The sequence below is a fragment of the Polypterus senegalus genome, chromosome 6 (assembly GCF_016835505.1).
Source record: "Polypterus senegalus isolate Bchr_013 chromosome 6, ASM1683550v1, whole genome shotgun sequence".
NCBI lineage: Eukaryota > Metazoa > Chordata > Cladistia > Polypteriformes > Polypteridae > Polypterus > Polypterus senegalus.
The window spans coordinates 175797844-175825808 of NC_053159.1; the positions used below are offsets into that span (position 1 = coordinate 175797844).

The 27965-nt window shown below is 41.2% G+C and overlaps 1 protein-coding gene across 1 annotated transcript; it reads left to right on the top strand.

Annotated features, from left to right (window-relative positions):
* Window positions 1–218: 218 nt before the first annotated feature.
* LOC120530674 (mitogen-activated protein kinase kinase kinase 14-like) lies at window positions 219–24596 on the top strand. The gene is made up of 8 exons (XM_039755095.1): window positions 219–381; window positions 860–991; window positions 1212–1310; window positions 7171–7340; window positions 14494–14644; window positions 14721–14851; window positions 15682–15775; window positions 24487–24596. The coding sequence occupies exons 1-8, from the start codon at window positions 219–221 to the stop codon at window positions 24594–24596; spliced, it is 1050 nt and encodes a 349-aa protein (XP_039611029.1).
* Window positions 24597–27965: the final 3369 nt, after the last annotated feature.

Genomic DNA, 27965 nt, shown 5'->3' on the forward strand with positions numbered 1-27965 from the left:
ACTGTTAACATTGCAACCAGACATTTATCTAAGTATTAGCTAAAGGTCCTCTGAATTATTTTTTATACTGTAGAAAATGAACCAATTAGATACTTAGAATTGTATTTGTCCCCAGAGGCATATTTGGTTTTTTTTACAAAAGCTCTTTAAATAAATAAATGCATAAATAGATAAATAAATATTATAGAAGGCATGGAATGGTTGGCCTCCCAGCTAGGATGAATGGTGTCTTTCCTGGCCAGGAGCCCTTGATAATGGAAGGGTGGAATAACTTTGTCTCCAAGGCCATGTGTTTCATCAGCACAATAGGTGGCAACAACTGCTTGGTGGATCTTCCATGTTCACACCGACAGGGCTGCATGGGAGTTGTAGTTCCCATGGGTAGTCCTGCTGGGTTTCATGGAAGATGCCAGAGAGAGCGAGTAAGAGATGCTGTCCACAGTTCATTGAGGATGCAACTGACCTGGATGTGCTTCCTGGATGCACCGTGGTGGCACTGGAAGTACTCCCTGGTCCGGTATAAAGGGGACTGCTCTGTTTTTACACGGGTGAGCTGGTGTTGGGTGTGAAGGAAGGATAAAACTTGCTGGGAGGGCTGGAGGGGAAAAGGTTTAGGAGAAGTTTATTTTAACATGAAGTAATGAAGAAAGAAACCTTGTAAAGGTTCTGTACTGGAAATCATGTCTGTGCAATTGTGCCTGAGGTTTGGGGTACTGCCACCCCCCAATATTGGTCACAATACATACAGTACACACAAACACACAATCATCTTTCTAATTTGTCATTTTTAGTGTTTTTGAGCAAGTCAATATATGATCAAATGATCACTCCTGCCCTGTTTTTCTGAAATTCTCTACAGGTGGCTCTCTGAGTGACCTAATAACAATTGAAGGATTTCTTCCAGAAAAAAAGGCACTCGAATATTTTAAAATGATTTTGGATGCCTTGGAGTATTTACATAAGCAACGCATAATTCATAATGATATCAAAGGTAAGTTTTGATATTAATTTACCATAACCTGAATTAAAGTGTTTACATTTGCATTTGCTTTGCAAGAGCAAAATCATCCCATGTCATTGTAATGTGTTTTAATGGTGTGTCCGGCAAAAGGCACAGAAAACTTGATCTCCTAGTCAATATATGATTTAACTGCACTCATTGGTTCAGTCCAAAGAAATGCTCATTATTCCATTTTATTGTGTTTCTCTAGCCGACAACATCCTTCTTTCTGAGACGACAGAAAGACTTTTCCTTTGTGATTTTTCTTTTGCTGAAAAGGTTCAAATTGGACATGATATAATTTCAAAAGGTAAGCCTGACTTCCACAACACTTCAGAAGAGTAGATTGCATGCACATTCTGACGGCAATTCTAAACAAATAACTAAAGGAAGTTAATATTGCTGATTAATTGGAAACACAGACCTGCCAAGCTAGATTATAGCAGCAGAGTTTTAATACATAGAATGTCCATAGACCCTAAGGCTAATCTAAACTTGACTTGCTGTCATTATAACATATGACAGAAAGACATCACAGCAGACAGAAGCACTACTCAAATCAGCTGAAGTGATCCTTGTGTCTGTGTATTCTGTTGCAGTGGTGGCTACAATTATAAAAATTGTATCGTTAAAGTTACTCTGTGTTACTTAAGAGCAATTTCAGCTTTTATTTTCTCTCAGCGTCAAGTCTTTTGTTCAGTATCTTTTGCTCTCTTACTGAAACCCCGGTGGTTTTAAGTGCACGGACTGGAGGAACTTGGATCTGTGTTTTAGGAAGAAGCTCTGTGGTCATAGTTAATGAGTTGTCCCCTGGTCTGTATTCTCTTTTGATAATCATGGCTGTCCCCGTGAGACTAGGTGTCAGAGGATTGATGGCATTAGACCTTTTTTAAAATGAAATTGCTAGTGCTGGCTAAACAAAAACATGTTGTACAATTTGGAAAAATCAGGTATGTGAACATGATTCAGCACATGATTGGAGCCCAGAATCAATTTTTATTTTAATACAGTGAAGTGCTGGTCAGTTGTTTTACTAAAAGATTTCAGGAAAAGTTTCTGGTTTAGTCCTAAGACTTTACCATATGAAGGAATTTTATATATATATATGACATTGATTAAATATATGTATTAAATAAATCTATTAAATATTATTCATTTGGTCAATATTTATATTTAAAATATCTTATATACATACACACACACTAGGTATAATAATAATAATAATAATAATACATTTTATTTATAGGCGCCTTTCAAACACTCAAGGACACCGTACACTTTACACAACACCCAACACACAATACAGTACAGTGTTTACATAGAGAAGGCAAGTTTAAAAAGATGAGTTTTAACTGAAGACTTAAACAGAGAAAATGAATTAATGTTTCTAATCTCAGGAGGCAGTGCATTCCAAAGTCGGGGGGCAGAACGACTGAAAGCTCTGTTCCCCATTGTGGAAAGACGAGCGGAAGGAACAGTCAATTTAATTGAGGAGGATGATCTAAGAGTACGGGAAGGGGTGACGATGTGGAGAAGGTTAGACAGGTATGGGGGGGCTAAATCATGAATAGCTTTAAAGGTTAGCAGAAGGATTTTAAAATCGATGCGGAACTTGACAGGGAGCCAGTGAAGTTGATGCAGAACAGGAGTGATGTGGTGAGTAGAAGGAGATCTCGTGATAATACGGGCGGCTGAGTTCTGGACTAATTGAAGTTTGTGAAGAGTTTTTTGAGGGAGACCATAAAGAAGAGAGTTACAATAGTCAAGGCGAGAGGTGACAAGGCTATGAACAAGAACTGCAGCAGAGTGAGGGGTGAGAGAGGGCGGAGCGGTTGATATTACGTAGGTGGAAGTAGGCAGATCGTGTAATAGTATTGAGTGTATATATATATATACACTCACCTAAAGGATTATTAGGAACACCATACTAATACGGTGTTTGACCCCCTTTCACCTTCAGAACTGCCTTAATTCTACGTGGCATTGATTCAACAAGGTGCTGAAAGCATTCTTTAGAAATGTTGGCCCATATTGATAGGATAGCATCTTGCAGTTGATGGAGATTTGTGGGATGCACATCCAGGGCACGGCTCCGTTCCACCACATCCCAAAGATGCTCTATTGGGTTGAGATCTGGTGACTGTGTGGGCCATTTTAGCACAGTGAACTCATTGTCATGTTCAAGAAACCAATTTGAAATGATTCGAGCTTTGTGACATGGTGCCTTATCCTGCTGGAAGTAGCCATCAGAGGATGGGTACATGGTGGTCATGAAGGGATGGACATGGTCAGAAACAATGCTCAGGTAGCCTGTGGCATTTAAACAATGCCCAATTGGCACTAAGGGGCCTAAAGTGTGCCAAGAAAACATCCCCCACACCATTACACCATCACCACCAGCCTGCACAGTGGTAACAAGGCATGATGGATCCATGTTCTCATTCTGTTTACACCAAATTCTGACTCCACCATTTGAATGTCTCAACAGAAATCGAGACTCATCAGACCAGGCAACATTTTTCCAGTCTTCAACTGTCCAATTTTGGTGAGCTAGTGCAAATTGTAGCCTCTTTTTCCTATTTGTAGTGGAGATGAGTGGTACCCGGTGGGGTCTTCTGCTGTTGTAGCCCATCCGCCTCAAGGTTGTGCGTGTTGTGGCTTCACAAAAGCTTTGCTGCATACCTCGGTTGTAACAGTGGTTATTTCAGTCAAAGTTGCTCTTCTATCAGCTTGAATTAGTCGGCCCATTCTCCTCTGACCTCTAGCATCAACAAGGCATTTTTCGCCCACAGGACTGCCGCATACTGGATGTTTTTCCTTTTCACACCATTCTTTGTAAACCCTAGAAATGGTTGTGCGTGAAAATCCCAGTAACTGAGCAGATTGTGAAATACTCAGACCGGCCCGTCTGGCACCAACAACCATGCCACGCTCAAAATTGCTTAAATCCCCTTTCTTTCCCATTCTGACATTCAGTTTGGAGTTCAGGAGATTGTCTTGACCAGGACCACACCCCTAAATGCATTGAAGCAACTGCCATGTGATTGGTTGATTAGATAATTGCATTAATGAGAAATTGAACAGGTGTTCCTAATAATCCTTTAGGTGAGTGTATATATATATATATATATATATTGTGACAATTTAGGGCTTTGTCGTCCCCTTGAACCCTCAGACTATACGTCAGACACCAGGTAAAAGTCCAATAATAATATTTATTATTATAAATAAGTGCACAAAGCACGCTCCTCTCCACAATTCTCATAAATAATAAACAAAATAACAATAATCAATAATCCTCCTCTCTCCCAGATGCGTTGCCACCCTACCACCCATCTCAGCTCGTTTGTCTTGGATTTCCCAGAGTCATTTATAGTCCGTGACCCGTAAGTGCTTCTGAACCCTCAGTCCATGTGACTTCTTAGCACCTCCGAGTCAGATCAAAAACTCTTCTTTTTCATCCCAGAAGCACGTCATTCCTTCTGTCCATGTGACTGGGATGTAGTTCTGGGGTGTAGGGAAAATAGATGTCCTTGTGCCTCACTGCAGCAACTCCTGGTGGTCCCCATAGTAGCCAGCAGGGCTGTGCATAAAAACTTTGTTGTCCATAATTCCCTGCTGGCATTTGGGGCACCTCCATGCTGCAAGGAGGGCTTCATCTAGCGGCCTGGGGGTATTGGCCGGGTATATATATATATATATATACAGTGAACCCTCGTTTATCACGGTTAATGCGTTCCAGACTCTATCGTGATAAATGAATTTTCGCAAAGTAGGATTCTTTATTTATAAATCAAATATTTTCGCAGTTATAGAGTATAGAAAACCTGTTTATGACCTTCTAAATACGTTTTTTTAACATTATTAGAGCCCTATAGATATGAAATAACACCCTTTAGTCACCATTACACTCGTATTACCCAATATATTAGACAAAATAAGACATATTAGACGTTACAAATATCATATTATTACTAGGCTCACCTGCCTTTTAAGGCGACCGACATTTATCCTCAATTTGTGTGCGCTCCATGTGTACATCAGGCATGTACAGTAAGTGTAGGGAATGAGAACATCAAAGTGCCCATTCATAACATCTCCCGAAAACGTACGTTTTTATCCCCTCGAGTGCCTGTCCAAAGTTGTACAATGTCAGCCCGAATCTGTACCGCTAAAGATGGAGTTTCTTACACTAAATAAGCTATAGATGAGAATAAGCAAGCACCATCTCCCCTGATATTTACTACGCGGTGAGCTACTTGTACTCCATCAACATTAATTATTTCCAGAGATATAATTTTGTCTATTTTTCCAGCGCATCGCGCACAAAAGCAAGGGGACGATGACAGCACCAGAACTCTGCTAACATCGCGTCACTTCATACTGCAAGCTGCAAGTAGTAAGTCTGTGATAAGCGGAATACCGCTACGCTTTGCACTCACGGGACGGTAGGACAATCCCAACCACTTTTATATAGTAGATTATTGTACTGTACATTTAATTTCACACACACACACACACACTCAGTTCTTACACACAACCACTAACCTATGAAGGCACGACCTCAGTAGGAGAGTCTTCAGGTGGTGCAGTATCTTCAGCAGGTGCGTCGTTGTCTTCTTCCGCTGAAGGAGTACTAAGAGTAGGCAGTAGGTGTCTGGGTGCGCGGCTGAAGAACATCTTGATAGGCAGTTGCTGGCGCTGTCTTTTCATATGCGTGAGGAGGCTTTTGTAGGGTATTGCCATCTTTGATCATATCCAAGAGTTTCATCTTCTCCTGGATAGTAAGCATCTTCCTCTGGCGCTTAGTTTTATTGTCAGAAGGCTTAGAAAAAGCAGCACGTTTAGGAGCCATCGTAGGGGTTAGATAAAAGTTCTCAAAAAGCGCATGCGTAGTGATGTAAGCGTGTATGAGAAAAAAATCGCGATAGAGTGAAGCCGCGAAAGTCGAAGCGTGATATAGCGAGGGATCACTATATATATATATATATATATATATATATATATATATATATATATATATATATATATATATATATATATATATATATATAGGTTGAAATCTAACTAATCAATGTAGACCTCACCATTAATGTTTGCAGTGTAACTTCTGTTGAAACATATTAGGTAATGTATGTAGGAATAACGTGCATTGCTGTTGTCATTCCAACAGATGGCATATTTCAAAAATGTGCAGAATAAAATGCTTTACTACTGTTCTTCTGTTGGAATGACAGAGACATAACAACCAGATGGACACACAGATACACATATACACAGACACTCATCCTTTTACTAAGGTGGATATATATAAATTTATATAATATACATTTCTTTCTTATTTCATGTTTATAAAGTTAATTTTATTTTTAATGGTTAATATATTCACTGAATCATGGTTTGTATGTCTTTTACAAATTCCTATGCTGACTTTTTAAAAGTATTGAAATTTGTTTTTTATACTGGCCGCCTCTTATCTTCAGACATTCTGTTTCAGTTTTTTGCTCAGTCATCAATGGTGTGATGTCTGTTTTCAGCGAGCCTTCTTCAAAATAAATGCCAATGTTTTTATCCCAAAGTCAAGCTTATTAGGTTTAACTGATCACAGTAATTTGGCCCAGTGCGACTCGGTATGCTGTGTAATAAATGGAGATCACTCTGTAGATGAAGCTAGCAAAATGGGCTCTGGTTGCCCCAAATGGACTAAGTTGGTTAAGAAAATGAATAAATAGTTGGGCAATAATGGTTACAAATTCTGATATTTCAACAACCTCCTCTCTTTAATTTTTCGTAATATGCGCTCATTTTGAAAGTTTCAGTGTAACAAAATAACATTCTTAAGTCCACACAATCCATTTTGGAGAAGCTGTAAAACTGAGGTCAAGACAAGTCTCAATGGAGTGCCAGCACATTGCAATGTTCACTCATACAGACACACATGCAAACTCATACAAGAGAAAATCAACTTAAACAGGTGTGTTTGATGGGGGACAAAAACCAGAACCCATGGAGAAAAATTCACACCGGCAAGAAAAGGATATATAAACTTCTCAAAGACAACCGGATTTATTAAGCAGCAGCACTAACAGCTACCATGCATTTTTCGATATTTAGATCATTAAAATATCTTGGTGCTGTTCTTACATGTTGAATATTGTTTTCACTATAAGGAAAGACACAAGGAAGAACACAGACACATATGGCTCCAGAGGTTGCAAGGTGCGCAGGACACAACGAAAAGGCGGACGTGTGGAGTGCGACTTGTACACTGCTACACATGCTCAATGGCAGACATCCATGGAAAAATAAATATTCCAGATGCCCTGTCTTGGATATTGTGGTAAGTAATTTGGATCAACAATCACATCTTGTTTTTGTGTTTCCTAACAAACTTTAAGGGTAAGGTCCTTGCTAGAGTCCTCCCCTGTTGGATCCGTGATTACTTGCTCACCTACCAGCAACTGCAGCAGTCTGGTTTTATGCCTAAGAAGTCTACTGTCGACTGTATCCTGGCACTGAGGGTTCTCATGGAGTGCAAACGTGAATATCGGCAGAGTTTCTTTGCAGCCTTTGTTGATTTTCATAAAGCGTTCAACTCAATTAATCGAGCTTCCCTATGGGAAATTCTGAGACTTCGCAGGATCACTTCAAAGTTGCTGGATATCATGGACGGCTTGTACTCTGGTACTGTGAGTGCTGTGCAGCGTGGAAGCTTAACCACTGCATTTTTTACAGTTGATTCTGGGGTTCCTCAGGAGTATGGTTTTGCTCCTATTCTATTCAATGTTTGCATGGACTGGGTGTTGGGCGAGGTTGTGGGGTCCAGCAGCTGTGGGACATCTGTTGGCGAAGAAAGATTCACTGATCTTGACTTTGCTGACGTGGCTGTGATCTTCATGGAGGCTCTGATCAGGGCTCTTGAGAGACTAAATGAGGAGTCTGAGTGTCTGGGCTTGCGAGTGTCCTGATAAAAATCAAAGATCAGGACTTTAATGACTTCTTGGGCACAGCCATCAGCAGTGTGTGGAGAGAATGTCGACCTCGTCATTGAGAGGTTTACTTACCTCAGCAGTGACATTAACGGAAACCTGGCTAAATAACAAAGATGGGGATGAGTGTAACATAGAGGGATACACATTTTTTAGGAAGGATAGACAGAACAGAAAAGGAGGTGGGGTTGCTGTTTATGCCAAACAGGAATTAAATGTAAGTCATCTTCAGTTGGATGATGAGCCCCATCTTAGTGAGGACATGTGGCTTCGCCTGGAAAATATTAGGGAAAAAGGTCTCATTTTAGGAGTGTGTTATAGACCACCCAATTCAGACAGTAATTTCAACACACATCTTTTTAGTAATATCAAAAGGCAAGTTTACAGGGGGATATTATAGTCATGGGGGACTTTAATTATCCAAATATTAACTGGGATAACCTTACAGATGGAGGAGCACAAGAGCAGGAGTTTTTAGAAGTAATCGGCGACTGTTTTTTAACACAGCATGTTAAAGCACCAACAAGGGGTGAAGCCTGTCTGGATTTAGTATTCTGTAATAATCAGGATAGAATTGAGGGTGTAGAGGTGATTGAACCACTAGGGTCAAGTGACCATAATGTAATACAATTCTCAGTATTTTGTAAGAGTACAGATGCAAAGACTAAAATTGTTAAGTTGAACTTTAGTAGGGCTAATTTTGAGCAGATGCGACAAAGTCTAAGTAGGATAGACTGGGATAAGCTTTTAAATGTGGAGACAGTCGAGGAGCAGTGGAACAGGTTTAAAATGTTTTACATGTAATGCAGGACAGATACATACCTAAATTTGGAAGTAATAGGAAACTAAAAAATCTCCACGATGGATTAATAAAGATTTAAAAAGAAGTTGCAAAGGAAAAACTGCTGTATAAGGCATATAAGACTAATGACTGCAAAGAGAACCGTAGCGTATGAGAACATGAGGGCAACCATTAAGAAGGAGATCAGAGAGGCTAAAAGACAGTTGGAGAGGAATATAGCAGATAAGGGAAAGACCCCAAGAGATTCTTTCAGTATTTTAGTAGTAAAAGAACAGTTAAGGAGGAGGTCAAGTTCATCAGGAATAGTAAAGGGAATTAAAAGATACAGACAATGAAATAGCAGATGCCCTAAACTTACATTTTTCTGAGGTGTTTACAAGTGAGCAAGTGGATAACCTGCCAGAGGTAAACACAACTACTAAGGAGGTACTGAGGGATTTGGAAATTGTAGAGGGAGAAGTGCTGCTCAGATTAAATAAGATGAAATCAAACAAATCACCAGGCCCAGATAATATTTATCCTCGTGTTCTTAAGGAGGCTAGTGAGTACATATATAAACCCTTGACACATATTTTTAGGAAGTCACTGTGCACTGGAGAGATTCCAAAGGACTGGAAAATGGCAAATATCATCCCATTATATAAAAAGGGTGACAGGGCAGATCCAAGCAACTATAGGCCAGTAAGCAACAAGCATCACAGGAAAATTAATGGAAGGAATTATTAAGGATAAGATTGAGCAACACATGACAAGGACAGGAGTTATTCTGAACAGTCAGCATGGGTTCAGAAGGGGAGGTCGTGTTTTACTAACATGTTGGAATTCTATGAGGAGGCAACAAAAGGATACGATCAAAGTGGAGCTTATGATATTATTTATCTGGACTTTCAGAAAGCATTTGATAAGGTGCCACATGAGAGGTTGGGCATCAAGTTAAAAGAAGTGGGAATTCAGGGTGATGTTTTTAGATGGGTGCAGAATTGGCTCAGACACAGGAAGCAGAGGGTGATGGTGCGAGGAACCTCATCAGAACTGGCTGATGTTAAGAGTGGTGTTCCACAGGGGTCAGTGCTAGGGCGCTGCTATTTTTAATATATATAAATGATTTAGATAGGAATATAAGTAACAAGCTGGTTAAGTTTGCAGATGATACCAAGATAGGTGGATTAGCAGATAATTTGGAATCCGTTATATCATTACAGAAGGACTTGGATAGCATACAGGCTTGGGCAGATTTGTGGCAGATGAAATTTAATGTCAGTAAATGTAAAGTATTACACATAGGAAGTAAAAATATTAGGTTTGAATACACAATGGGCGGTCGAAAAATCGAGAGTACACCTTATGAGAAGGATTTAGGAGTCATAGTGGACTCCAAGCTATCAACTTCCAAACAGTGTTCAGAAGCCATTAAGAAGGCTAACAGAATGTTAGGTTATATAGCACGATCTGTGGAGTACAAGTCCAAGGAGGTTATGCTCAACCTTTATAATGCACTGGTGAGGCCTCATCTTGAGTACTGTGTGCAGTTTTGGTCTCCAGGCTACAAAAAGGACATAGCAGCACTAGAAAAGGTCCAGAGAAGAGCGACTAGGCTGATTCCAGGTCTACAGGGGTTGAATTATGAGGAAAGATTAAAAGAGCTGGGCCTTTACAGTTTAAGCAAAAGAAGATTAAGAGGTGACATGATTGAAGTGTTTAAAATTATGAAGGGAATTAGTACAGTGGATCGAGACTTGTATTTTAAAATGAGCTCATCAAGAACACGGGGACACAGTTGGAAACTTGTTAAGGGTAAATTTCGCACAAACATTAGGAAGTTTTTCTTTACACAAAGAACGATAGACACTTGGAATAAGTTACCAAGTAGTGTGGTAGACAGTAAGACGTTAGGGACTTTCAAAACTCGACTTGATGTTTTCTTGGAGGAAACAAGTGGATAGGACTGGCGAGCTTTGTTGGGCTGAATGGCCTGTTCTCGTCTAGATTGTTCTAATTGTTCTAAATTGTTCTAAATTGTTCTAATGTCTCTGGTGACTCTTCCTATGAAGTCAGTAGATGGGTTGGGAGAGCATGGGGGCTCATGAGGCCGCCGGAAAGGGGTGTGTGGCGCTCCCGATATCTATGCAAAAGGAAGAAGGTTCAATTTAGAGACCTGGTGCTTCTTGTTTAGCTATATGGTTGCGAGACATGGAAGCTATCCAGTGACCTGAGACGAAGATTGGACTCCTTCTGTGTCTCTTCAGAGAATCTTTGGGTAGCACTGGATTGAGTTTGTGTCAAATGAACGGTTGCTCATGGAGCCCCGAATGAGGCACATTACCTGCATTGTGAGGGAGCGTCAGTTTATGCACTATGGCCATGTGGCACAATCCCTCGCAAAATCCTCATTATTGAGGACCCGAGTAGCTGAACTAGGCTAAGAGGACGCCAAAATAACACCTGGATGTGGCGGGTATAAAAGGGTAATTTCCGGAGGGTGGGACTGGACCACGTGTCTGCCTTGGGGCTTGCCAAACAGGATCCCGAGCTGTTTTGCCATGTGGTGGGTGAGGCAACATGCTGTAGCAGTCTATGCTCCCTGACCTGATTTTGAATGGTGCTAACCTTGAATGATGAAAGTCAAATTTTTAACTCTAGCAAAAAGATGAAAAGGACCATACAGTGGTGCAGTGGTAAGCACTGCTACCTCATGTCTCGAGGAGTTTGAGCTTCAATCTGAAATTATCTTAATGTGAATGACTGCAGGTATGCGTGTATGAGTCCTCTGTTATGAACTTGCCCCTTGTGTGAGATGTTGCCAACGATGGCTTCATCTCCTTCCCTCCTTACATAGGAATGAGTTGGCTTAAGAAAATGGATGAATTGTAGATGAAAATGCAATATTAGTGCCACAAGTAAAGCATGTTGACAAAAACATGCTTGACAAGTGCATGCAGAAAAAATGCAGATAAATGAAAATGAATCTTGGACCGTCACTGTCAAGAATTGCATAGTTATTAAATTTAGCAGACACTTACAAAAATAACCAAAAGGTTCTTTTGAATGATAAAATGTTATTAGGTTTAAATTTTGTGCCTTGTAATGAATCTGTCCAAATCAAGATAGGATAAGCTTAATCGACACCTGAAACAGTTAAATATAAGTAAAATTGCAAGCTGCTTGGATATCTGTTTTGTTTTGTTTGTCTGTTGTCCAATCATACAAAAAAATGGTTAATTCAATTTTCACAAAATTTTACATGTGCATTGATTTTGGTCCAACTTAAAATATACGAGGTGTGGCAGAAAAGTAATGAGACTGGCAACCCTGCAAGTGATCTGGCAACGCTGCGCTGTTGTCCTTGATAGAGCCCGTGTACCAGTACCCTCCCATAGCTCAGTGCGAGTTTCAACTCCTTCCGTTAACTACGTGATTTTTGTGACTGCTATTGGCGAAGTTGTGTTTTTGGTTGTGCGTCACGCAAAATGGAACAGCGGAATTTGGAGCAACGTTGTGCCATTAAACGGCAAGTGTGACGTTTGAAAAGTTAAAACAGGCCTATGGGGAACATTCTTTATCCCGAGCTCAAGTTTTTCGCTGGCACAAATCATTTTTGGAAGACAGAAAACACGTTGAAGATGAACACCGTTCAGGGAGGCCTTCAACTTCGAAAACCAATGAAAACATCGAACGTGTGAACACTCTTGTGAGATCAGACCGTCGTCTAACATTAAGAATGTTGAGTGGACAATTAAATTCGAACAGATTTACTGTTCATCAGATTTTGACTGAACATTTGCACATGCGAAAGGTCTGTGCCAAAATGGTGCTGAAAAACTGCCCTCTCCATAACAGAATTTTTGACCTCAAAAGGCATTCCTGTGGTTCCCCAGCCCCCTTGTTCACCTGACCTCAGTCCGTGTGAATTTTTCCTTTTTCCTAAACTGAAAAATGTCCTCAAAGGACGTCATTTCGGGACTTTAGAAAACATCCAAAAGAGTGTAACGGACATGCTGAAGACCATACTGGTTGAAGACTTCCAGCGCTGCTACCAACAGTGGGAACAACGTCTCCATCGGTGTGTAGCTGCCCAAGGGAACTACTTTGAAGGGGATAACATTGATGTTTGAAAAATATTAAAAACTTTGGTAAATAAAAAATCAGTCTCATTACTTTTCTGCCACCCCTCGTATGCTATATGGATTGTAAGGCAGAAGTGTTGTAATTTGAGAAGGGCCACCCAGAACCAGAGCAGACTTGCAGTGGAGGCCACAATTCCCATCAAGCAGCAGGAGTGTGCTGGGGCTGATAGGAGGACACCTTCACTGCACATAAAGTTTTGTAGAGACCAAACACAGTATCACCTATGACCATAGGCACAGTTTTGACATCTCAACTAATTTGGATAAAAGTTTCACTCTTGCAGCTTTGGTCTAAGATTTTTTGTTAGGGAATGCACATATTGTGGCACCATAAATTGTACATTGCAGTTCCTCTTTTAATGTAGTGGTGTTTTCTCTCCATTTGTGTATAGTATCTTTCCTCTATTTGTATGTTTTGTTTTAACACATCATCTTTTTTCATTTTTGTAACTATTATAAAAAAAAAATCTTTCCAGCAAATGAAACTTAAACAAGAATACAACCTTTACAGGCGCACCTCAGTGACTATGAAGATTCTTTTTGACTGAATAATTTCTTTTGTTTTATATTATGTAACATTGCTATGAATTGTACTTGTATATTTCATAAAAACCTCTCACTAGGGCACTCTGTGAAAGTTACTATATACAGTGGAACCTCGGTTTGCAAGCATAATTCGTTCCGGAAACGTGCTCGCAATCCAAAACACTCGTATATCAAAGCGAATTTCCCCATAAGAAATAATGGAAATTCAGATGATTCGTTCCACAACCCAAAACTATTCATATAAAAAGGGTTAATACAAAATATAAAGTAAAATACATAATACAAATTAACCTGCAATATACCTTTAAAAAAAATCATGGCTGGTGTGAGTTTCTAAACTCATGTGGAATTCCACCCAACGGGACGACACGCTGAAGAGTGTCCCAAAGCAATCGCAGTCTCCCAGCGCTGTAGCAGTTCGCCGTATAAGCGCATCCAAAAAGATCAAGGAACATTATAAAGATCCCGCTGCAATAAATAACAGCGCTGTTGCTGTTTCATACTGAATAAACTGGTGTTTATTCAGCTGGTGTTAAAGTATGTACTGAGACTCAGCTTCGTGTTTTGGGGAGCAAGATGAGGACTCGCACTTCACAGCGCACACACACAGTCACAATGCTGTAGTAAACAGAGAGAGGCTGGGCGAGCGAGATAAGAAGAGAGAGAGAAGCGCTGTAAATAGAGAGAAACGCTGGGCGAGCAAGATAAGGAGAGAGAGAGAAAAAGACGCACTGGGCGCGGCGAGATAAGGAGAGAGAGAAAAAGACGCGATGAGCGAGCGAGCGAGATAAGGAGAGAGAGAGAGAGAGAGAGAGAGAGAACCACCATCAGCTCAGTTGTGATCACATGACGCTCAGCAGACAAAGTGTATCCATACTACTCGTATTGCAAGACATCGCTCGTTTATCAAGTCAAAATTTATTAAAAATTTTTGCTCGTCTTGCAAAACACTCGTAAACCAAGTTACTCGTAAACCGAGGTTCCACTGTACTTTAAATCAAGAACTGACTGATTGATTGTCTTAATTTCTAGGTTGCTAACTGCAGCCCACCACTCTTTGAAATCCCTGAAGACTGCCACAAGGATACAAAAAGAATTATTAAATTGGGCTTAATAGTCGATCCTTCCCAACGACCAACAGCCGGACTTTTACGGGATGAAGTTGATGAAATGTTATCTAAATGTAAGGAATTCTTCCAACCATAATTGCTGAAGGTTGCTTTATGGTATAAATTATGAATATATCCTTTTTGTTGCAGCTGGGCACATGCTTTCTGTATTTACAGAAACTAACCAAGTATCTAATTCACCACCGAGGGCTCAAGAACATCTGTTAGAGTCGGTTGATGACCAATTGCCTCTGCTACTGGAAAACATTGACAATATGGAGGTAAATCTTAAATGTTTCAGAAATGTCTTATCTCCTTTGTAAGAACTGCCTAATTCTCTTTCATTTTCAGGGTGCTAGTATTTTCAAGTATGAACAAACAACCTTTATTATGTATAGTTTCTTTCTGTGCCAAGCACCTTCTCAAGGCCCTTCACATATGCAGATAAAGAGAAAGGCTATTTAGATACTGTATATACTTGTTATATATTTGTTTTCTTTCATAGTTGCAGTACAGACTGGTTAAGTGACTTGCTCAGTGTCCCATATGGGCTTAGAGATACAGTAAGAACTGAACCAGTAACCTTATGGTTTAAGGTCTCTCATTAGGCCGCACACTACACTGTAGCAGAATGTTGAGGGTCAATGGAGTGTGACGGACATTCACTGTTGAGTTTGAAAACACAAATGGTAGGGCCATTTTGTATAAACTAAATGAACAAGGGTCAGAATTAACAAAACTACTGTAAATTAAGCCAGAGCTTTATTTAATGTCACGAATTAGCCTATGATGAGAAGCCAACTTGCAACTGTTGCTATGAAATCCTTTTGCACTGACAACATCAAACAAGTGCAGATATTACACTCACAACATGAAAAACATCTAAATCAGGGCTTCTTATACATGCCATGATCCTGGCTTGCCCTTTTTAGTGTCTTCAAGACCCATTCCTTGTTGAATGCCTGGACGATCTTCAGTTCCAGGAGGAGGAGTAAGGTCTGTAAGACTTTGTTTTAAAACAATTATTAACTTGGTAATGCTGAATTTTTTTACAAACTGGTAGCAATGCATGTCATTAAAATGACATTTTTTTTCTTACTGTTTCCGATAGGCAAAAGAAGATTTTACACAGAAAGACAGGTCTGATGTGACAATTCAGGAAAGAACCAAGGAAAATGAAGATGACCGATGGAATGTTATCAAAAGTAAATATATCTACTATTCTTCATTTTAAATAACATATTCCAGTGTGGATAGTGCGGCAGTTAGTGCGGCTGCTTCACAACTCTAGAATCCCTTCCCAGTCACTCTCTTTATGGACCTAGTGTATTCTCAGTATGCTTATGTGGAATTCCTGTCAAGACACTCTGGTTTTCCCACCAGGTCCTAACAAAATGCATGTTAGGTTAACTGACAAGTCAAAAGTAATATTTATGAATAAGCATGGCCTAAGGTTAGGTCTTAACCTCAATGCTCTCGGGATAGACTAAAGATCTTAACATCTTTAGCTGGATATAGCAGGTTTGAAAACTGATGTAGTGTACAGAGGCACTTTTGATTATTAGTAAAATCAGAAAAACATTCATTTTATCTGGCGATAGATAGATAGATAGATAGATAGATAGATAGATAGATAGATAGATAGATAGATAGATAGATAGATAGATAGATAGATAGATAGATAGAACTGAAAGGCACTATATGATAGATAGATAGATAGATAGATAGAGAGTGTGGCAGATGGCCGGGACTCATGCCCGGTCGGGATGCCCCTTTGATACTGGATCCGGGGGAGTAGCCATGGGATGCACACTACATCCCACAGGAACACTTGGTGGCAGCCCCCCTGGATTGCATCAGGGCCAATATTTTGGAACACCGGAGTTCATTCCTGTTGGGCTCCGTGGCCACCGCCAGGGGGAGCTGCACGGCCTAACAAACCCGTCTAGGCAGGAACGCAGCCACACCGGGAGGTGCAGCCAGAAGTAGGCTAGGATCTTTAGGTGAATTCAAGATGTCGTTTTCTCGTCTTTCCTGTCGCAACAAAGAGAGAGTGGTTAGTACACTGCCGTTGTCCCATGACATGTGGTTTTGAGCTGCTCGATAGATAGATAGATAGATAGATAGATACAGGGCCCTGAACCTTAGCCTTGGTCTTAATCGAGACCTTATGGTGTGAAACACGTAACTCAGCCGAAGAAATGGAGGTGCAGAATACCTTGCAAAGATAATTGGGATTTAGGTCCTTTTCACAACAAGTGGAATGGCTGACATGAAAGGAACAGTGGCACTAACAGTGAAGCACATTGCAAAGGTCAGCTGATCACTTTTGCTGCAATTGCAAATCATACACTCAGAGCGCAAAAAAAAAAGTTATACACAACCATACAATTGGAGGTGTAGGCTACTTCCATCATGTAATTGGGCTTCAGGTCCTTCACCCGGCAGGGAGTAATCTGGGGTACTGTTTTTCTTAAGGAGTGCATGAACCACTTTTCACTAAGGTCTAAGTGTCTCCCAAGTATATATTCACTTTACTTAAAAAGGTCTTCATAAAGACATGCTAATACAGCCATTTGTCAATTCTAAACTGGATCATTATGAAGGTACAGAATGTTGTGTATGACAATGCCATACAATAAACTGATACTCACTCCAGAGGTGTTTTTTCCCCTGAAAGTACAGGAAAAGACAAATGGACAAGCAAAACTGAGCAATTATCACAACTATATTTTATACATACTGTATCTGTTTTCAAAAATAATAATATAAACTAGATGATTTTGAAAGTAAGCTCATACATTCATTTGCATAAGTATTCTGATACAGTGCTTCTTTAACTGTGGATTGGGTCGCAAGACATCTCTAATTGGTCAGACTGAGTCGTGATTTACAACTGTAAGAATGAGAAAGGGTCGCAAATTGTTTGCGGAAGGCCTTGCGGTGGGTTGTCAGTTGCATAGCTGAAGCAAACCTCTTCAAGGAGAAAGGAGGAAATTTGGTGATGATTCTCTAAGGGGGGAATTATGGGATGACATTGGGGGAACGGCAAGATGATTGTTCGCTCTTCCACAGTAACTACAGGTTGCGGATACATGCAAAGGGCAAAATTGGGTCACAAGGAAAACAAGGCTTAGAACATCTGTTTTAATTTTTTTTTTTTTTTTTTACAACAAATGTTATGTATTCACAGGTTAAATAGTCTCATACCTGTTATTTTACCAGGGTTTGAACTTTGTGATAGAAGGGAGCCATCCACTCCCAGAATAACCTGAATAATTCAAAGAGAGGAACATTTATTGACAAAATTAAACCAAATATATGCCATTTCTGTTTATTGATATATCCTGTCAATTAGTCTTTATTTAATAAAAAAAGTTAATCACAAAGGAAAAAAATTAAACCAAACATAGTGTTTTAGTACACAAAACAGTGTACTATTGTGCTAATTTAAATACATTTCAAATCCGGTCCTGTCTCAACGGTGTTCTGGTGATGAGGATCACTTTGAAACTCAACTTAGTGTCAGTTCTGGCCAACCACATGTATCATCTCCAGAGTTGTGACAGCCGTATGTAAATCAATATACATTAGACGTGAACTCCCAGTAGCAACTCCTGCTATCCTTGCATGCCCAATCTCTATAAGGAGTAATACTATGCTGCCTCTTAGCATTTGGGAAGGGGAATTCTTGCTGCTGTGCCAGTCACTCTCAGTCTTCCCCTGCAATAGACAAACTAGCCTCAGCTACCTCAGCTAGGTAATTAACAGCAATTATCCTGGTACTAAAGAATGTAAAAGTGACCTGTCTTACTGATTATTAACCAGTGGCACTGCTTTGACACGCTAGTCCATGAAAAATAATTATTAAAATAATATTTCAGATAGTCTGACTCACATATAGTTTGCTTATACCCAAAACATAGGATGCAGTATTCCTCAAAGTTCATGCCCTCTTCACACAGCAGGACAGGTCAGGTAAGGCCTGGTCAGGTCAGGTTGGGGAGCATGCACTGGTACAGAGTGCTGCCACACACACCACATGACAAAACAGCTCAGAATCCTGGTTGGCAACCCCCAAGGGAAATATGCAGTCTAGTCACACCCTCCAGAAATGACCATCTATCTGCCACATCCAGGTATTATGTGGGTATCCCCTTGGCCTGGTCCAGCCACTCAAGTCCTCAACAATGAGGATCCTGCGAGCCGAACACATGGCCGTAGTGCCATAACTGATGCTCTCTCACAATGCAGGTAATGTGTCTCAATTGGGACTCCTTGAGCAATTGCTCATTTGATACAAAGTCAAACCAGCGGTACCCAAGGATTCTCCGACGAGACAGTACCAAAGAAGTCAAGCCTTCATCTCAGGTCACTGCATAGCATCCATGTCTCACAAAACAAAAAACACCAGGACTCTAAAGACTTGGACATTCATCCTTTTGCATAGATATCAGGAATGCCACACACCCCTTTCCAGCGACCTCATAAACAAAAATGCTCCCCCCCCTCACAATGCTCTCCCAATCTGTCTGCTGACGTCTTAGGAAGAGTCACCAGAGACAGAAATGACAGAATACTTTTAGACTGCATGTCAGTATTTATCAATATTTCTCCATGAGGACTAACAACCAAGTTTTCTGGGACCAAAGCCTGGACCATCAAATTGGCAAACCCCACAATGTTGATCCTCAAGATACACATCCCGAAGGGTATTTTGTTGAGCCCATTGCTGTATTTCTTGCTCATATATGACTGACACAGCTTTAGTTTCACCTATAACTTTAATGTTGACCACACCTCAAAGGCCCAATGTCCAACAATAATGAGATCGCTCACAGAGATGAGACATGCTTTCTGAGAAAATGGTAGCACATCAATAATCTCTCTTAATATCAGCAAAACTAAAGAGCTGGTCATAGAATTCAGGAAGCAGGAGGCACGCTGTATACTCTTCAGCACTGGTGGGGATGCTGCGGAGACAACTAGCAGCTTTAAATTTCCTGAAGTCCCTATAAATGATAGCTTTAAGTAAACATAAAATGTATCGGCCATCATTAAGAAGGCTCACTAAAAGCTTTACTTACTCAGAAACTGAAAGAACGTCTGTATGTTTATATCTATGCTTACCAACTTCAAAGTGAACAGAAGAATCAGTTTTCACTGACTGCATAACATTCTGGCATGGCATGTGTCGCTTCAGGACCAGAAATGAGGGTGGTGAATTCCAGAATATTAATGTCACACAGCACTATTTTGTTCAGGACATATATAACAAAACTTACTTTAACAAGTGTAACAAGGTGCTATATAGGTGCCTGACCCGATACAGATGGGCACAGAGACGCATATAAAACTAATAAAGACTTTTATTTTCTTCACCCGTGGGCGCACGTCTTCCCCGTGACCCACAGGCAATACACAGTCCATAAAGCACTACAAACCCCAACAAAACACTCTTCTCGCTATTACCACTACTCCTCCTCAAGCTTAGTCCTCCTCCTCCCGACTCTGGCTTCTTGAGTGGTGGCGGCTGGCCCTTTTTATAGCCCACCCGGAAGCGTTCCAGGTGCTTGACCACCTGGTCCTAATTGCACTTCCGGGTGGGGCTGAAGATTCGTCCAGCCGGGCTGCTGACTCCATGCAGCTCCCCCTAGCGGCCATCCGAGCCCCCAACCAGGCTGTGGAGGACTCCATCTCCCATGGAGCCATGCGACAGGCTGAGGAATCACCGTCCGCCAGGGAGGCTGCCACCAAGCGTCCCGGGGGAGGTATTGAGCTGCCCATGGTTGCTCCCCCGGAACAGATGCAGCAGGGGCGTTCCTGCTGGGCATGGGACCCGGCTGTCCACCACACAAAGTAAGCTATATTATTCAGAACCACTTGTATAGTCACTTTTATCCCACCTCCATTCTGGCAATCGGTTTAAGACCATTAGCCCTCATACTTATATGTTCAGAAATAGTTTTTACCCACTGGTGATAAAGCTACACAACAGCTGCTTGCACTGATAATGTATTTTATATTACTTGACTAAACAAACTATACAGATTAATTGTCCAATGGAGAATTTAATTCATAATGTTGTACTCATTGTCTGTTTTCTCTAATCTGTGGGAGACATACAAGTAAGAATCTCATAGTACTGTGTACACATGACAATAAACTTGAACTTGAAAGGGAGCATTGTATTGTATAAACAAAACAAATGCAAATAACTAATTCTCACATATCTAAATAGCACACAGGCTGGTAATCTTTTGAGTACTGGCTTGATATCTTCATGTCAGGAAGTATGGTGGAAAGGCACAAGCCTTTAAATCCCAAATGTGATGTAACTGTGAAAGAACAGAGGTAAGCAGAAGGTTAGTCACGCAAGTAATAATTTCAAAGGATTCTGTACACGTTGTCAGGGATGCCAGGGGCCATGACCCGGCCGGGACATCATGAGGGACCGGATGTGGGTCTGTGCCCACCCTGGATCACGTGGGGGTCGCCTTCCTGGTTGTTTTGGGGCCCACGGGTACGGGGCATGGAAGCTCCACCCTGTAGGGGCCCGTGGTCACTGCGAGGAAGTGCTGGGGGGAAGAATTAGGACGGCGCCCAGAGAGCTGCCGGGAGGACAACCGGCACTTCCGCCACGCTGGGACGTGGCCAGAAGAGGAATGCCGGGAACACCTGGGGCTCATCCGGGGACTCTATAAAAGGGGCCGTCTCCCATCATTCGAGGCTGGAGTCGGGAGGTGGAAGGACGAAGCTCAGGAGAGCTGTGGAGGCGGCCCGAAGAAAAGGCATTGTGGCCAGGACTGTGTGTAATTGGAGTAATTGTGCACGTGACTGGGGTCTGAGTGACCAATGGACTGGGGTCTTTGTGACCATATCATTATTGTATATATTGAAAATAAACGTGTGGTGGTTTGATAACAACATGTCCGCCTGTCTGTGTCCGGGCCGGGTTCACAACGTGTAAATATGAATACATTCAGTGGCCCCAAAATGAGGCAAGTGCAAAATCAGAGGTGTGGCAGCATTGTTGGGTGATGCTCATAAAATAAGAATGATGGCAGTGTTAACAGGTGGCACACGCAAAATCAAAGATGGGACAGTAGTAATAGACACATACAATGTATTGTATTGTTACATCATCAATTTCACTCGGAAGAGATTGACATTTCTTTCCATCAACCAGTATTCTATTTTTGTTTTAAACTTGTACCTACCTTTTCGATATGCTCAACTCCATTTTTGTGTGTGCTGCCTGTCAATACTGCCACTGATGTGGTTTTTGTGTGTATCGATTCTAATTGTGCGCTCGCTGCTTGTTTTAATTTTCTGCCACTTGCACCATAAATACAACTACAACAACCTCTACTACTAAAACTATAGAAAGGCAGAGTATAAAAACAAATGTTGCTTATTTGATGCAGGCAGAAATAATTTGGCACCGTGGCCTTGATGATGTGTTGACAGGTCTACATACACAACAGGATTCTACACAGAGTTGGTTCCACAATAAGACATGTCATGGAATCAAAGCTGATTCAGTTTCCTAACTTGGTGCTAGTGGACATGTGATAAAAAACAATTTGGAATAATCAGGATTAACTCAAGAATGCAGAATGAACTAATTCTACTCTGTACTATAGTTGAAGGGTGTGTATAAAGTAATTGTACTGTGAAAGAATTTGGCTTCCCGGGCACAGCCACTTTACACTTTTTAAGCCCAGAATGGACAAATTACTTTACACATAGCTACAGCAACAACAAGCTTCAGCCAATTATTATTATATATTATTATATCCTCATGAGACAAAACTTACATTGAATGCCCAGACAACAGTGGGCAATTTTTCCTCTAAGATGTTCTACCATAAAATTTTTAATGCTTCAGTCCATAATGTTTTCAAGCAGTACCCAAAGAAACAAGTCAAGAATTCTGTCCCACCAACTACCTGCCAAAACTTTATAAAGGAATGATAGCACAATGTCCCCTCTTACAAACTGTTAGACACAGACAACTCTGGCTTTCCATTCTGATATCAATGCAGAGTTGTGATTTGTAGAAATTCTAAATCATCTTTTCAATGATTTCTTAATAATTTAGCTGTATGTAATACACTAAAAAGGTGCTGGGTCAAGTTGCCCACGCAATTTTTTGAAACATCCAGTCGTGAGCAACATACATCATATCTGTTCACCTTCACGAATGAATAAAATAATTCGGTGCATGTACTTGAAGAGTTTAAATAAAAATTCCATCAATAATAAATAATCTCCCTGTCTAAATTATGGTTTGTTAGTAATTTCGATTGAACTTCGATCAGAATTTTGTTAGTTGAACAAGGTATGGATTGATATGTTCATAATGAGTGAACAAATTATAATCTAAATTATAATTGCCCCTGATCCTCTTCTGAGGCGTATATTCTTCAATAAAGGGTGTGAACTTGGCCCGGACACAGACAGGCGGACATGTTGTTCTTTAACCACCACACGTTTATTTACACTATATACAATTATAATTATGGTCACAAAGACCCCAGTTCATAGGTCACACAGACCCAGTCACGTGCACAAACCCCCAAACACAGTCCTGGCCACAATGCCTTGTCTTCGGGCCGCCTCCACAGCTCCTCTTGCCTCGTCCTCCTTCCACCCGACTCTAGCCTCGAATGAATGGAGACGGCCCCTTTTATAGAGGACCCGGATGAGCCCCAGGTGTTCCCGGCATTCCTCCGTTGGCCACGCCCCAGCGTGGCGGAAGTGCTAGCTGTCCTTCTGGCTGCTCTCCGGGCACCGTCATAAATCTTCCCCCCAGCACTTCCTGGTGTGGTGGAAGTGCTGGGGCAACAAGTCTCCAAGAAATCGGGGCGCCTCCTGGCGGTGACCACGGGCGCCTACAGGGAAAGGCTTCCATGCCCTTGACCCGTGGCCCCCAAAGCAACCCGGAAGGCAAACCCCACGTGATCCAGGCAGGGCTCTCACCCTCTTCCGGTACCTCCTGGCGTCCCGGCCGGGTCATGGCCCCTGGCATCCCTGACAAGGGATATTGGCTAGTTGAATTCCTAGAGAGGACTAGCCGACTTAAGGGAGGACAGAAAAGTTTCTCATTAGCCCCTTATTTTTATGCAGTGATGTTGGGAGGGGTTCTGGCACTCCAAGATCTTGATGCAGGCTAAGGCAGGTTCAGAAAATGTATGAATGTTTTACATGGAATAAATGTAAAGTGAAGACATACAGGATATGAATCCAGGGCTTTGCAACTGTGATATAGAAGCATTAACCACAATGCCGTCATGCCATATTGTAACAAAAATATTTTATTTTAAGCTAATGCTTTATTTACTATACTGTACATAGTGTTATTCTCTCAGGTGGCACGGTGGCGCAGTGGGTAGCGCTGCTGCCTCGCAGTTAGGAGACCCGGGTTCGCTTCCCGGGTCCTCCCTGCGTGGAGTTTGCATGTTCTCCCCGTGTCTGTGTGGGTTTCCTCCCACTGTCCAAAGACATGCAGGTTAGGTACATTGGCGATTCTAAATTGTCCCGTGTGTGTGTGCATGCCCTGCGGTGGGCTGGCGCTCTGCCTGGAGTTTGTTTCCTGCCTTGCGCCCTGTGTTGGCTGGGATTGGCTCCAGCAGACCCCCGTGACCCTGTAAGTTAGGATATAGCGGGTTGGATAATGGATGGATGTTATTCTCTCTATTAACAGATTAAGAAAAAGTAATACAAGTGAAAACATTTCTTTTGGACATGACATTTTCTCCATATTTTCTGGCAGCTAGTGAAATCTTTTTACAACTTTATAAAGGATTTCTGGATAATATTATAGTTTACTAAGACCTCTGCTACTTTTTACCATTTACTGTACAGTATGTCAGGAATATTTTGTCTTTCAAATGTGCTTTCTTTTGAACAGCTTTTCGCATGGACAGGTTATCAACATGTAATTCTACAGAAGACATAGAGGAATGGTTAACTCTGACTTCTGACACCTGGATAGCTGATGATATTTTTTGGTCAGTGTAAGACAATTATCATTTTAAATTGTCAGAAGGTGATAAGAAATTTTTTTTTTTAAATGTATACTCATTAGAAATACTTATTTATTTTGATATTAATAACTACAATGATTCAGTGGTGTTCGTACTAATATTCTGAGTATGTTGTTCAAGTTACAATTATATTTGTTAAATACTATATATAAGTTTTATTTGTTATGTTTATATGAGGGTTATTGAAATTGGCAGTATAAATATATGCTCCCAGATACTAAGCATTCAACAATATTAATTAAATCATATACACTAGGATAAATAATATGTTACAGCTTCAGGGGGACTGGTTACAGGTAGAAATATTGCAACTCTCATGCACCCTGCTTTAAGTACTGTACTATTCCCACAAAAGCCAGAAACATGTTGGAAAAATGGTCATATATTCATATTTTCGTATTTCAGCCACCTGCATACTGATTTAAAAGAAATACAGTAATCCCTCGCTATATTGCGCTTCGACTTTTGCGGCTTCACTCTATCGCGGATTTTAAATGTAAGCACATCTAAATATATATCACGGATTTTTCGCTGGTTCGCGGATTTCTGCGGACAATGGGTCTTTTAATTTAAAGTACACGCTTCCTCAGTTTGTTTGCCCAGTTGATTTCATACAAGGGACGCTATTGGCGGATGGCTGAGAAGCTACCCAATCAGAGCATGTATTACATATTAACTAAAACTCCTCAATGATATACGATGTGCTTCCCCGAGCGGATTGTTTGCTTTTCTCGGTCTTTCTCTGACATTCTCTGTGCCTGACGGAGGGGGTGTGAGCAGAGGGGCTGTTTGCACAGAGGATATGGACGCTCCTCTAAGAAATGAAAGCACGTATTGATTTTTTGATTGTTTGCTTTAATCTCGCGCGCTCTCTCTCTCTGACGTTCTCTGACGGAGGGGGTGTGAGCAGAGGGGCTGTTTATTTAGAAGATACGGAGGCTACTCTAAAAAATGCTGAAAGACTTACCTTCACATTGCTCCCTTCTTTGCGGCTGCTTTATCGCGGTGCTCATACTTAAAAGCCCAACAGCACGTATTGATTTTTTGATTGTTTGTTTTTCTGTCACTCTCTCTCTATCTCTCTGACATTATCTGCTCTTCACGGTGCTCCTTTGAAGATAAGATATGTTTCCATTCTTTTAATTGTGAGAAAGAACTGTCATCTCATTCTTGTCATGGACCACAGTTTAAACTTTTGACTAAAGGGTGCTATTTCATGTCTAGAGGGCTCTAATAATGTTAACAGTGTGGGTGAGTTTATAAGGGCTTAAAATATATACAAATAACTATATAAACATGTGGTTTCTACTTCGCAGATTTTCATCTATCGCGGGGTTTCTGGAACGCAACCCCCGCAATCGAGGAGGGATTACTGTAGTATTTATTGGATGCTAGCTCCCATTTGCATTGTTACTGTATATTTAATGATAAATGATAATAAATGATGGACCTCTACTCTAGTTTAAAATAGCTGGTGATGTACAAAACTGCACCTTTACGTTTTGGACATATAGATGAAGCTGAAGGAATACTGAAACTATTATGAGAAAATTGGCAACCACTGAGAACAGGTTTGCAAGTTTCCTGAAAAAATGTATAACCCCAATGACCGCCTAAAAATAGTGAATTTGCCCAAAAAAATAGCCTGATGCCAGAGGTAGACAAAATGAAACACTGGAGATTTATGGGGGGTGAGCAGTGTCAGAGTGAGTGGATTAGGTGCATACCATCAAAGCCAGAGTAGGTGGCAGGGAGATCTTGGAAATTCTTCCAAGATATGCTGGTGATGTGCTGGAAGTACTCCTGGGTCCTTCTCAGCCAGGTGAGACAGAGTTAGGAGTAGAGTAGGACAAAGCAATGGGTCCTCATTTATACAATTGCATGAATTCGGTGTGAAAATATGCATATTCCAAAAACAGGAACATCTGTTACCATCTGGCATACACACATTTCAGTGCAGCTTACCCTTTATAAATCGCAATCACTTTGTAAATATGCATACAGGAATGCATGTCAAATGCTGCCCTGAAACATCCATATATGCAGTGGATGCAAATCAACTTCATACATATGCAGTCACATAGCCCCAGAACTTCATTGGCTGGTAGAGCTGCCTTGCTTTTGACGTGTTGAGACTCTGCCACCTGCATTTAAGAGCATCAAGCTGTGCTTCACAACTGAGAGCACAAGATCATATGCGGCATTATATTGCTTCTGTTCTGTGGTCAGTGGGTAAGATTAAAGCATAAGGCACCAGCACTCTGAGTGAGTAGTGTGGACGACAAATGTTTTCTTTGTTCCCTTGTACTAATTCATTGTCTGAAAAGTCAGTTTCACAACACCTTGTAAAAGCATGCTTTGTTTTAGCTAACAGAAAAATATTTGTGCAAAGGACTCAAGGTCTGAGCATTCCACACATGAGTCTGCCTTATCACGTTTTCTCTTAGCTTACATCTGAACGCCATAACAAAAGGGGCCAAGAAATCAAGTTGCATAAGGGGCGTTGAAGGGCTCAAGGATTGTGTATAATAAAGTGTTGACTGTTACATTTTATAATGATATTAAATTACGCATTCTAGGGGTATAAAACTGGACCCCACCCAACAGACGGTGTTCAGAAGAGCCCTGACGCTGTCATGTATATTTGATTGTCTGCTTTTCTGAAACTCTTCTCACTGTGCACCTAACTAATAAATAATAAAGTGCTTTATTGTTTCACCTGCTGTCTGGTCTGAAAACTTCGTCCACAGTTTTGGCGCCCAAATGTGGGGCAGGAGACGGCAGACGGCTCCTCGTGCAGGATCGTCCAGAGGACCGTGGTGGAGCCGATTCCGGCCGGATCGGGTCCAGCTTCGGTAAATATAGGATTGGCCTGCCTTGGGCGTTTCCTGCGTGGGGAGTCCCTGACCTCCTCCTAGCTGAGACGAGGCACGACTTGACGGGCATTTCCAGGCAGGTGGACGGCGTCGCGGTGAGTATATCTGGGGATTCCTTTTAGTTGAGTGTGACTGGTGTGCTGGAAATAATACGAAAGGAATAAAAAAGCATATGCAAAATAAAAAAAAAGAAAGCATACTGTATGGAAAATACATAGGAGGGTTCTAGGGGCTCACGGAAAGTGGCTTTGGGACCCTACGGAAAACGGCACAGTGTGAATGTTAGCTAGTCACCCCTGTGGAAAGGATTAGAAAAGGGCGAGTGGCACGCTCCTATAATAATTTGAGGAACGGGGGTGAAAGGGCGTATTTAGAGAATGTGTGTCTAAATAAACAGGAGGTCGAGTTTTTCATCTGCTGTCTGGTCATACTCTTGTTTCAATGGGTTGTTAAGGTGACGGAGACAA

Coding starts and splice junctions, on each gene's coding strand:
- LOC120530674 (XM_039755095.1), top strand. CDS start 219: ATGAATGGTGTCTTTCCTGGCCAGGAGCCCTTGATAATGGAAGGGTGG. Junction 1,311..7,170: donor ACATGATATAATTTCAAAAG/GTAAGCCTGACT, acceptor TTTCACTATAAG/GAAAGACACAAGGAAGAACA. Junction 7,341..14,493: donor GCCCTGTCTTGGATATTGTG/GTAAGTAATTTG, acceptor CTTAATTTCTAG/GTTGCTAACTGCAGCCCACC.